At 66.6% G+C, this 12,476-nt stretch overlaps 1 protein-coding gene across 1 annotated transcript; it reads left to right on the top strand.

Moving 5' to 3' along the window:
- The first annotated feature begins 4,543 nt into the window (after positions 1 to 4,543).
- Positions 4,544 to 10,887, top strand: RACK1 (receptor for activated C kinase 1). Its single transcript, XM_068923823.1, has 8 exons — positions 4,544 to 6,964; positions 7,953 to 8,124; positions 8,253 to 8,400; positions 8,835 to 8,930; positions 9,010 to 9,120; positions 9,826 to 9,966; positions 10,220 to 10,330; positions 10,759 to 10,887. The coding sequence occupies exons 1-8, from the start codon at positions 6,856 to 6,858 to the stop codon at positions 10,822 to 10,824; spliced, it is 954 nt and encodes a 317-aa protein (XP_068779924.1). The 5' UTR covers positions 4,544 to 6,855; the 3' UTR covers positions 10,825 to 10,887.
- Positions 10,888 to 12,476: the final 1,589 nt, after the last annotated feature.

The raw sequence follows: 12,476 nt of genomic DNA, 5'->3' as shown, positions 1-12,476 counted from the left end.
CCCGGACGCCTGGGCCCCTCCCCAGATGCCCGGGCCCCTCCCCGGACGCCTGGGACCACCCGGACGCCTGGGCCCCTCCCCAGATGCCTGGGGCCCTCCCCGGACGCCTGGGACCACTCGGACGCCTGGGCCCCTCCAACTCGGGCTGTCTCCACTCGACCCTTTCAGCCGCTTTCTCATTTGTCCGCGGGGGCCTCGTTAGTGCGGGGAGGGGGGTTAATGAGGGGTGGGGGTGGGTGGGGGAGGGGCTGGGCGGAGCCGGAAATTTTTACACTTAATATATAGAATTTTTTTTCTTTTTTTTTTCTTTTTTTGGTGAGCTGCTGGTTTCTGCCTCGTCTGTCCCGGGGGTGGGGGGCGCCCGGACGCCTGGGCCCCCTTGGTAGGGGGTGGGGGGGGAAGGGCAGGGGCTCCCTCCCCCCAGGGGACCCAGGCGTCCGGCTTGCCTCCCCGCCCCCGTTCTCTGACGCACAGAGACCTGCCCGGGGCCCAGGCGTCCGGGAAGGGACCCAGGCGTCCGGGGATTTCCCGGCTCAGTGAAGCAACGATTCTTGGAAGGTCTCAGAGCCCGTTGCGACAGGCGCGGCCCGGACGCCTGGGCCCCTGGGGGATGCGAGGTGTGGGAGAGCCTCAGCCGGACGCCTGGGTCCCTTTTATTTGGGGGGGGGTGGGGAGAAGCCCCGGACGCCTGGGTCCCTCGCTGGGGGAGGGGAGGCTCCCGGACGCCCGAGTTCCTGAGCCCTGAGTCACCGGGGTGGGGTGGGGGGGTTGCGTCACACTCCCGAAACGGGGCTGGCTAGGGAGGGCCCAGGCGTCCGGCCCCCCCCCCCCCCCAGGGACCCAGGCGTCCGGCCCCCCCCCCCCCCCCCTGCCGAGGGACCCAGGCGTCCGGGCGCCCCCGCACGTATCCGCCTCGGGTTGTGCAACCTGGAAAAAACCCGGCCATGGCATGACACGCGTGTTGAGGGGGGGCTATAGGGGCCCATAGGGACCTATAGGGGTTTCGGGGTGTAGGGGTGGGGGGGTGAGACTCTATAGGGGCCTTACGGGGGTCGGGGTGTGTGTAGGGGGGCTGGGGCTCTATAGGGGGTGGGGGGCGTGAGGCCGCTGCACCCCCCCATAGGGCCCCCACACCCCCCCCATAGGGCCCCCGCACCCCTATGCACCCCTATGCACCCCTATACACCCCCCCACTCCCCATGCACTGCACGTGCCCCCGTATGCCCCTATACACCCGTGTGTGCCCTTATGCGACAGTGCACCCCCTCTGCGCCCCATACACTGCGTCTGCCCATATGTTCCCTGGCACCCTATGTGCTTCTATACCCCCCCGTGCACTCCTATACACCCCTATACAACAGAATATCTCCTGCACCCCTATACCTCCTCTATACCCCTATATATCTCATGCACGCCTATGTGCCCATATGGCCCCGTATACCTCCTATATGCACCCCTATATAGTAGTGGAGCCCTTCTACACACCTATACACCCCCTACCCTCCATGTACCCCTATATCCCATGCACCGCTGTGCACTCCATACACCCACATACCCCCCTATGGACCCCTACACACCCCTATGTAGTGCAATGCACCCTATGATCCCCTATATGCTGCTATACCCCCCCATGGACCCCATGCAGCCCCAGTACCCTGATACTCTCCTCCATACTGCTCTATACCCCCTCAATGCTCCCTATACCCCCCAATACTTCCTATATCTCTTATATCCACCATACTCCCTATACCCCCATATTCCTCCACACTCCCTATACCCTCCATATCCCCTACACTCCCTATACCCTCTATATCCCCTATACCGCCATATCCCCTGAAACCCCTATATCCCCCCATACCCTCATATCCCATATATCCTCCCATACCCCCTACATCCCTCCATAACCCCGTATCTCCTATACTTCCCTATATCCTCCTATACCCCCATACCTCCTATACCCCTTATATCCCCATAACCCCCTATATGCCCTATAACCCCTATACCACCTATATTCCCCTCTACCCCCCATATCACCTCTATCTCCCCATAACCCCTATATCCCTTATACCCCCTATATTCCCCCATAACCCCTATATCACCTATACTGCCTATGTACCCCTATTTCCCCTATATCCCTTATATCCTCCATAACCACTATATCCCCTATACTGCCTATGTCCCCCATAACCCCTATATCCCCTATACCCTTTGTATCCCCCATAACCCCTATATCCCATATACTGCCTATATCCCCTATAACCCCTATATCCCCCTATACCCTCTATATCCCCCTATATCCCCATAACCCTTATACCCCCTATACCCCCTATATACCCCTATGTCCCCTATACCCCCCATATGCCCCCATAAGCCCTATAGCCCCATATCCCTTATTCCCCCCTACCCCCTCCCCGCCCCCGCGGTGGGCGGAGCCGGCTCCTCCCTCGCCCCGCCCCGCCCCGCCCCGCCGACCTCACCTCCCTCCCTCCCGCTCCCCCGCCAGCCAATCGGAAGCCGGGTCGGCGCCCCGCCCCGGCCTTCCGCGCGGCGCGGCCAATGGGAGGCGCCGGCGGGGCGGCGGGGGCGGGGCGGGGGGAGGCGAAGCTATAAGAAGGGCGCGGCGGCGCCGGCCGCCATTTTACAGCGATGGCGGCGGCGGCGGCGGCGACAACGACGACGACGACGACGGGGGCGGGGGCGGCTTGGCGGGCGGCGGCGGGCGGCGGGGGCGGCCCGGGCAGCGGCTTCGCCTCCCCGCCGCGGCGCTTCACCTTCGAGCTGCCGCCGCCGCCGCCCGCCGCCGCCCCCCGGCCCCGCCGCCGCCAGCGCCGCGTCCTCTACCCGCCCGCCGTGAGTAGCGCCGGGGGGGCGGGGGGCTCCCCGGACGCCTGGGCCCCCTCTTTTAGGGGTGTTTGGGGGGGGGTCCCCGGACGCCTGGGCCCCCTTCTGGGGGTGTTTGGGGGGGGGCTCTCTGGACGCCTGGGCCCCCCCTTCTGGGGGTGTTTGGGGGGGGCTCCCCAGACGCCTGGGCCCCCTCTTTTAGGGGTGTTTTGGGGGGGCTCCCCGGACGCCTGGGCCCCCTTCTGGGGGTGTTTGGGGGGGGGCTCCCCGGACGCCTGGGCCCCCTTCTGGGGGTGTTTGGGGGGGGCTCCCCGGATGCCTGGGCCCCCTTCTGGGGGTGTTTTGGGGGGGGCTCTCTGGACGCCTGGGCACTCTTAGGGGTGTTGGGGTGCTCCCCGGATGCCTGGGCCCCCCCTTCTGGGGGTGTTTGGGGGGGGCTCCCCAGACGCCTGGGCCCCCTCTTTTAGGGGTGTTTTGGGGGGGCTCCCCGGACGCCTGGGCTCCCCCCGGGGGTGTTATGGGGGGGCTCCCCAGACGCCTGGGCCCCCTCTTTTGGGGGTGTTTGGGGGAGGGGCTCCCCGGACGCCTGGGCCCCCTTAGGGGTGTTGGGGTGTTCCCCGGATGCCTGGGCCCCCCCTTCTGGGGGTGTTTGGGGGGGGGGGCTCCCCGGACGCCTGGGCCCCCTCTTTTAGGGGTGTTTTGGGGGGGGGCTCCCTGGACGCCTGGGCCCCCTTAGGGGTGTTGGGGTGTTCCCCGGATGCCTGGGCCCCCCCTTCTGGGGGTGTTTGGGGGGGGGCTCCCCGGATGCCTGGGCCCCCCCTCTCTGGGGGTATTTTGAGGGCTGCCCGGACTCCTGGGCCCCCGGAAGCTGCCGATTTCCCCTGCCGCAGGGGGGTGATTCATGATTCCTTCTCCACCTGACTCATCCCCCCCCACCCCCGCAGTGGGCCCAGGTGTCCGAGGCTCCCATCATGGGGGGGGGGGAGGCGATTTTTTAATTACCCCAATGATGCTGCAGGGCCAGGGCGGGTTGGGAGGCGAATGGGGGACACGTGGGAGCACTGGGGGGGTATTTGTCCCCTCGGGGGGGGTTAATTTGCCCCCCAGGGCAGTTGCTGACGGACTGATTTCCCCCCCCCCAGGTGCGACGGACGCCCCCCGGCGAGGAGCCGAGTCCGGCCAAGAGGCTCCTGGTGCTGCTGCTGGCGGTGGTGGGCGCCCAGGTATACAGCACCCCCGGGGAGGGGACGCCCCCCGGGACACCCGCCGGGACCCCCAGGACACCCGCCGGGACCCCCATGACACCAGTGACACCCATCAGGACACCAGTAATACCCACGACACCCGCCATGACCCCCACGACGCCCGCCAAGACCCCCACGACACCCACTGTGACACCCGCCACAGCACCCAGGACGCTCGGGGCCACCCCTGGGTCCCCCCCATCTGGGGACAGGACAGTTTTGGGGACATCCGCGGGGCTGCAGGCACCTAACGGCACCCTGGGGACCGGGGCACCCACGGGTGCCCCTTCCTGCCCCCGGCCGCTGCTCTCCCCTGCCCTGCTGCCCCCCGCTGCTGGCCCAGGGCCCGCGGCCCGCTGAGGGGCACCCGCCGTGGGGCGGCACCCAGGACCCGGCACCCGCCGTGGGGCGGCACCCAGGATGATGGACTTGTGACGGTGCCCATCACCGTAGCCTCGGGGCTGCACCTCAGGGACCCTCCTGTCACTTGTGGGGAGTGGGTAGGGTGGCAGCCGGCACCTTTGGGTGCTGCCCTCGGGGTGGCTCCTGCCTGCACCCTCCCCTGGTTATTTATTTTATTTTATTTTATTTTATTTTATTTTATTTTATTTAAGTGGGATTTATTTAATTTGGGTTTTTTTCTATTTATTACTGTTATTTAAAGAGGGGCGGCGCCCCTCCCCTGACTGAGCGTATTAAAGGGGCGCGTAGGAGCCCGGCGCGGGCCCGGACGCCTGGGCCCTTAGCGAAGGGAAGAGCCGCTCGCGCGGAGGCGGGAGGAAACCGCCGGGGCGCGAAAGCGGGGAAACGAAACCGTCAAAAGGGCGATTGTTTAACGTTGGACTGTTTCGTGCGGGTTCCTCCCTGGAGGCCCCGCCCGTTACCGCCTCGTTCCGGCGTTTCATTAAATAATTAATTGAGTCGTTGGACGTGCGGGAGACGCTGCTTCTTGGGAACCGAGGTGGGGGGAGCTGGTTCCACGACATCGGTGTGAGCCCGGTGCCGGTCCGGACGAGCCCGTAGAGCCTGGTTCTGGTCTGGACGAGCCCGCGAGGCCCCGTCGGGGTCCGTAGAGCCCGGTGTCGGTCCGGACGAACCCGTAGAGCCTGGTTCTGGTCTGGACGAGCCCGCGAGGCCCCGTCGGGGTCCGTAGAGCCCGGTGTCGGTCCGGACGAGCCCGTGAGGCCCCATCGGGGTCCATAGAGCCCGGTGCCGGTCCGGACGAGCCTGTGAGGCCCCGTCGGGGTCCGTGGAGCCCGGTGCCGGTCCGGACGAGCCTGTGAGGCCCCGTCGGGGTCCGTAGAGCCCAGTTCCGGTCCGGACGAGCATGTGAGGCCCCGTCAGGGTCCATACAGCCCGGTGCCGGTCCGGACGAGCTCGCGAGGCCCCGTTGGGGTCGGTAGAGCCCGGTTCCGGTCTGGACGAGCCCGCGAGGCCCCGTTGGGGTCGGTCCAGCCCAGTGCCGGTCCGGACGAGCCCGCGAGGCCCCGTCAGGGTCCATACAGCCCGGTTCTGGCCCGGACGAGCCCGCGAGGCCCCGTCAGGGCCCATACAGCCCAGTTCCGGTCCGGATGAGCCCGTGAGGCCCCGTTCAGGTCCGTAGAGCCCGGTTCCAGTCCGGACGAGCCCATAGCGCCCTGTCGGGGTCGGTCCAGCCCGGTTCCGGTCCGGACGAGCCCGTAGCGCCCCGTCAGGGTCCATACAGCCCGGTTCTGGTCCGGACGAGCCCGTAGCGCCCCGTCAGGGTCCATACAGCCCGGTTCCAGTCCGGACGAGCCCGTAGCGCCCCGTCGGGGTCGGTCCAGCCCGGTTCCGGTCCGGACGAGCCCGTAGCACACTGTCAGGGTCCATACAGCCCGGTTCCGGTCCGGACGAGCCCGTAGCGCCCCGTCAGGGTCCATACAGCCCGGTGCCGGTCCGGACGAGCCCGCGAGGCCCCGTTCGGGTCGGTCCAGCCCGGTTCCGGTCCGGACGAGCCCGTAGCGCCCCGTCAGGGCCCATACAGCCCGGTTCCAGTCCGGACGAGCCCGCGAGGCCCGGTCGGGGTCGGTCCAGCCCGGTTCTGGTCCGGACGAGCCCGTAGCGCCCCGTCAGGGTCCATACAGCCCGGTTCCGGTCCGGATGAGCCCGTAGCGCCCCGTCAGGGTCCATACAGCCCGGTTCCGGTCCGGACGAGCCCGCGAGGCCCCTTTCGGGTCGGTACAGCCCGGTTCCGGTCCGGACGAGCCCGTAGCGCCCCGTCAGGGTCCATACAGCCCGGTTCCGGTCCGGACGAGCCCGCGAGGCCCCGTTGGGGTCGGTCCAGCCCGGTTCTGGTCCGGATGAGCCCGCGAGGCCCCGTTGGGGTCCGTAGAGCCCGGTTCCGGTCCGGACGAGCCCGCGAGGCCCGGTCGGGGTCGGTCCAGCCCGGTTCCGGTCCGGACGAGCCCGCGAGGCCCGGTCGGGGTCGGTCCAGCCCGGTTCCGGTCCGGACGCGCCGGTACCGGCTCCCCCCTCGGCTGTTGCCTCCTGGGAGCCGCGCTCGCTCTTCCGTACGCTGCCGCCTCACGAGCGCTGCCATGTTCCCCCTTCTCACTGGGCGCGGCCATCTTGCCCGCTGGCCGTACAGCCCCCCTCCCTCGCCTCGGCGGGCACTTCCGGTTCCGCCGGAAGTGGCGTCGCTCTTTCTCCGGCCGGGGTTGCCTGCCGCCTGCCGCCGCCGCCAGCGGGAGCGGCCCGGGGCCTGCGCCGAATCCGCCGCCATCCGCCCGCCGCCGCCGCCGCCGCCGCCATGACGGAGCAGATGACGCTGCGCGGCACCCTGAAGGGCCACAACGGCTGGGTGACGCAGATCGCCACCACGCCGCAGTTCCCGGACATGATCCTCTCCGCCTCGCGCGGTGAGGGCCGGGCGGGACCATCCACCCCCCTCCGGGGGGGGGGGGGGACGGGGGGGAGGGAGAGACCATCGACCCCGAGTGGGGGGGGGAGACTATCGACTCCCGGGTGTGTGGGGGGGAGACCATCGCCCCCCGGGTGTGTGGGGGGGAGACCATCGCCCCCCGGGTGTGTGGGGGGGAGACCATCGACCCCGAGTGGGGGGGGGGGGGGAAGACTATCGACTCCCGGGTGTGTGTGTGGGGGGGGGGGAAGAGAGACCATCGCCCCCCCGGGTGTGTGTGTGGGGGGGAGACCATCGGCCTCCCCCGGGTGGGGGGAAAGAGGTGCTGGGGGTGGGTGTGGGTCATGGAGGTGGGGAGAGGAGCAGGGGGAGCCTTGGCCGGGGTGGGGGAGAGACCATCAGGCTGGCGGGGTGGAGGGGGGAATGGGGCAGGCTGTCAGGCTAGGAGGGGAGAGGGGCCACGGGGAGACCCTCAGCCTGGAGGGGAGGGGGAAGATAGGGCAGGGGAGACCTTCGGCCTGGGGGAGGGGGGCAGGGGGAGACCGTCAGCCCGGAGGACAGGGGAGAGGGGGGTAGGGGGAGACCGTCAGCCCGGAGGACAGGGGAGGGGGGGCAGGGGGAGACCACCAGCTGAGGTGGAGGGAAGAGGGGGAAGATCACCGGCTTTGGGAGCAAAGAGGAGCAGAAGAGACCTTGGGGAGGGGAAAAGGGGGGAGACTATGAGTGTGCCGGGGGGAAACCGTGAGCCTAGAGGGTGGAGGAGCAGGGGGAAAGCACGGGCTGCAAGAAGAGGGGCAGGAGAAGACAACGTCCGTCGGGAAGGAAGAAGAGGGAGGGGGGCGGGGGGAGACCGTGGGCCTGAGGACGAAGAGGGAGGGAGGGAGGCAGGCAGGCAAGGGGAGACCGGGAGCTGGGGGAAGAAGGGCAGCGGGGCCGCCGGGGAGCCCGGCTCACTCTTCTCCCTGCTCTTTCTCGGTGCCGCCCAGACAAGACGATCATCATGTGGAAGCTGACGCGGGACGAGACCAACTACGGGATCCCGCAGCGAGCGCTGCGCGGTCACTCGCACTTCGTCAGCGACGTGGTCATCTCCTCGGACGGGCAGTTCGCGCTCTCGGGCTCCTGGGACGGCACGCTGCGGCTCTGGGACCTCACCACGTGAGCGAGCCGGGGCGGGCAGAGGGCAGGCGCGGGAGCCCGCCCGGCCGCCGGGCTCCGACGGCGGGGAACTCGGGCCCCTCGGCTGGGGGGACATCCTGACCTCGCGCCTGCGTCTTCCCCCGCAGCGGCACCACCACCCGCCGCTTCGTGGGCCACACCAAGGACGTGCTGAGCGTGGCCTTCTCGTCCGACAACCGCCAGATCGTTTCGGGCTCCAGGGACAAGACCATCAAGCTCTGGAACACCTTGGGCGTCTGCAAGTACACGGTGCAGGTGAGCCGGGGAAGGAGGCACCGGGGCAAGGAGTGGAGGGGGGGGGACGGTTTCGGATCACGCCGCCCCCGTTCGGCGAACAGGAGCGTAGCCGCTCCGTCGCGCCGTGAGAAAGGAGCTCCGTGGCTTTGTTTTTGGGTCTACCCGTCCGCGCCGCCCCCCGCTCGGTCGCTCTTGAGCGGGGATCCAGCTCTTCCAGCCCCGTCCCTGATGATTAGACACGATATGGTGTCTGCCGACCTCCCCCAGGGCGGGGGGGGGCCTGAGGACAAGTCCTGCAATTATGAGGGGACCTCAGGAGGGCGAGAGGAGGCCTGGGCAGGACCGACGGCGCGCGGCCCGTCTCTTCTTGCAGCGCCGCGCGGATGGGGTGGCGGCGGGCGGAAAACCACCCGGCCGCGTTCCCTCGCCGTGAACCTCCTTCCTCTCCCCAGGACGAGAGCCACTCGGAGTGGGTGTCGTGCGTGCGCTTCTCCCCGAACAGCAGCAACCCCATCATCGTCTCCTGCGGCTGGGACAAGCTGGTGAAGGTGAGGCAGAGAGCGGGGCGGCGGCGGGGCGGAGCAGCACGATTCGCTCGTCCCTTCTGACGCCGTTTGGCCCGTCCAGGTTTGGAACTTGGCTAACTGCAAGCTGAAGACCAACCACATCGGGCACACGGGCTACCTGAACACAGTGACCGTCTCCCCCGACGGCTCCCTCTGCGCCTCCGGCGGCAAGGTAGGAGGCAAATAGATCTGCTCCTCTCTTTTAGGGTGAATTCCTAATTCCTCTCCAGCGCGTTCGGGCTCAGGGACCATCTTAGCTCTTTGCTTTCATCATCTTTAGCGTGTGGTTTTCTTCGGAGTTGTTTCATTGCTTCCTGGAAGCTTTTTAAAGCCAGGCTGATCTGCAGCAAGGCGCTGCCTAGCTTAGCTGCGCTCTAGGAGGAAAACATCTGCTAGCCGCCGGAGAACGATCGCTCCCGATTCCTCTTCTCCTGCCTTCTGCTTCCGTAGCAGAGCCCCAGGAGGAGACGCGGCTTCAGCGCGGCAGCCGTTCCCCGGCTGGCGCTCGCTTCCTGGAAGCGAGATCGATACCCGCCTGAACGCGTCTCGGTGCAGAAAACCGGAGGCTGCTTCCGAGCTGCCGCCACCTGCCCCGCAGGGAGAGAGCCCAGCGAGGCGGCGCGAGCACCCGCGTTTCGTTCGCGATGCTCCACGCGTATCGCTCGTAGATCAGCTCTTTCCTTCGCGCCTTTGTTTCTTTGCAAGCGGAAATCTTGCTTTTTGCCCTTTCTTGGCGAGGAGGGAGGCGGCGGCCCTGCGGGGTGCTGTTGGGGGCTGCGTGCCTCCAGGCTGACGGAGGCGGGTCGTTCCCGTTGGCTCCGCGGGGGCGGGCGACGGGTGCCGCGGTTCGCTCTGACTCCCTCTGCCCGTCCCGCAGGACGGCCAGGCCATGCTGTGGGACCTGAACGAAGGCAAGCACCTGTACACCCTCGACGGAGGGGACATCATCAACGCCCTGTGCTTCAGCCCCAACCGGTACTGGCTCTGCGCTGCCACTGGCCCCAGCATCAAGATCTGGGTAGGTCCCGAGCCGGGCTGTCAGCCCCTCTCCCGCCTGGTCCAAACAGGGGCCCCTCGAAGAAGGTAGCGGGCCTGTTCGGTAGAGCAGCCGCGCTGTGATGAAACGTTTCATGCCGTCTGACTGCATCGCCGTGCAGAAACCCAGAGGCTGTTTCTGAGCGAGCCCCTGCCCCGGGGCGGTTTTGACTCGGGGGGGTTCGGCTCGACGTTAACCTGACGCGCTCGCTCGCTCTCTCTTCTGCCCTTCGCAGGACCTGGAAGGCAAAATCATAGTGGACGAGCTGAAGCAAGAAGTGATCAGCACCAGCAGCAAAGCCGAGCCGCCCCAGTGCACATCCCTGGCCTGGTCCGCAGACGGGCAGGTAAAAACCATCCCCTTTTGCCTGCCCCGGCAGTCTACGCGCCCAGCCCTTTAGCATCTGGCCCCTTTCCCTGTGCTTGCGCCAGACCCGGCTGCGGAGAGGGTAAACAACGGTTTTTGGCATCGTCCTGCTGCTTTTAAATCAGCGCAGGCACCACAGAGGTGCGTGTGGGCCCCAGAGGGAGGCCCGGAATCGTCTCTGGCAGCATGGGCAAAGATTTGCTTCCCTCGGCTCCCTGACTCCCTTCCCAACCTTAGCGCTCTTCCCTTTTGCCTCTCCCCAGCACGCAGGGCTGATCTCGCTCCCTCTCTGCCTTGGGGATTGGCCTGTGAGGACTGAAGTCCTTGTGATAGTAGCGTCTCGAGGCGCGGTCTCGCTGGCCATCCTTCCTTCCCCGTGAGCCAACTGCTCTCCCTTTCTCTCCGTAGACCCTGTTCGCTGGCTACACAGATAACCTCGTCCGGGTGTGGCAAGTCACCATCGGGACCAGATGAGAACGCGGCGTCGAGAAACCGTAGCTTTTGTGTACAAAGATCAATTAAAAAGCGCTCTGTTGAGCCCGCGGCCGCCTCACGTCCGCCCGTCCCGGGCCTTGCCGCGAGCTGGGGGAGGTTAGCGGCGTAGGGGAGAGCTGCGGTTGGCGCGTGACGTGGGCCGTGCCGCTGCCTGGGGGAAATCCGCGGCTGGGCACGGGTGCCGGGTCTTAACCTCGGCAAAGGGGACTCTTAAGGGAGAGGCAAAAACTAATACCCCTGCTTGAGAAGGCTTTGTGCCCCCCCAAGAGCTGCATTTCCCCCCCCCCCCCCAGGGATCGGGGTATCTCGGCGGGAGGGGGCCTGCGTGGATGTCGGGCTGTGCCGGGAGCGCGGCCAGCAGAGCAAGGGCGGTCGTTCCCCCTCGCGGCGCTGGGGAAGCCGCGCTGGGATTCTGCAGTCTCCCAGTTCAAGAGAGACAAGGAGAAACCGGAGAAAAAGCCTTGGGAGAGCTACAGGCCCAGAGCAGGGTGGTTAACGCGGGGAACAGCTTGTCGCTTGAGCGACAAGCGCAAACAGCCCCAGGCAGGGCACCTAAATGCTGTTTTTTCCCCCCCCCCGCTCACCTGGGCAGCCGAGCAGCTTGCTAGCAGCGCTTCGGAGCACATCCCCGACGGCTGGCAGCCGCTCGCCTCTCCCCGCGTCTCCTGAGCCTGCGGACGGGCAGTAGGGCTGCGAGAGGGACGGCAGGCACCAAAAAGAGATCAGGAGTTAGTTAAAAGCTTGCAACGCAGAAAAAAAAAATAACAAAAGCGGAACCAGGAGGGAATAACGTGATGGCAGGTAGCACGGTAGGGCTCGAAAGGAGGTCTCTACCCTCCTGGCTGCCAGGAGGCTGTTTTACTCTTCCCACATGTGAGACAAGGGACTGGACTTTCTCCCTCCTCCTCTTTCCCAGCTGACAACAGGGAGCAGCTCCGGGTCATCTGCAAATGACCTGCAGATCTGGGAAAAATAAATCCCCCCCCCCCAGCCAAGGAAACCCAAAGGCCGGAGAAGAGAGAAGCTAGAGCGAGCGGCAGCATGTGCTGAAGCAAGGTCTTCCACAGCATCTCTGCAAGTAGCTCTGTTCACCCTCTCGCCCCCCCCTTAAAAGAAGAAAAACCCAACCTCACAGCCAGGGAATCTCTTCCCCACCCTGAAACGGGCTTTTCCGAGCAACAGGCTCCCAAAACGAGATACCCGTTCGGCAGACTGCTTTTAGAGCCGTCTGACTGCGCAGGTCCACTCCAACCGCTGACCTTAGGGGCTGGGAACAAGGGGATTTACCGTCCTTGCCCCCAGCCGCCGCGGCACAGGACGCAGGGCGCCCCGTCCTCCGCTCAGAGCGGCTAGAGGAGAAGGAAGCGTTTTTTCCACGGGCAGCTTTCTTACCTCAGCAGCCTCCAGCTGCTCCGAGCCTTTTCCAAAAGCAGGTATTTCCTACGGCTTCGCGCCGCCGTCAGGCCAGCTCTCCTTTCGTGCGGCCGCCAAACCGCGCGGTTTTGCTCACCTTCCCCTCCCTGCCACCCGCGGCACGAAGCCCCGAGGGACTTCCTTCTCTCGGCAACGCTAGCCCGACGCGGCACGCTGCCGCCGCGTCGCGGGCCCTTTCCGCAGATGAAGGGCAAGCG

The sequence above is a fragment of the Struthio camelus genome, chromosome 36 (assembly GCF_040807025.1).
Source record: "Struthio camelus isolate bStrCam1 chromosome 36, bStrCam1.hap1, whole genome shotgun sequence".
NCBI classification, from domain to species: Eukaryota; Metazoa; Chordata; class Aves; order Struthioniformes; family Struthionidae; genus Struthio; species Struthio camelus.
This window is presented reverse-complemented; position numbering and strand designations above follow the sequence as displayed.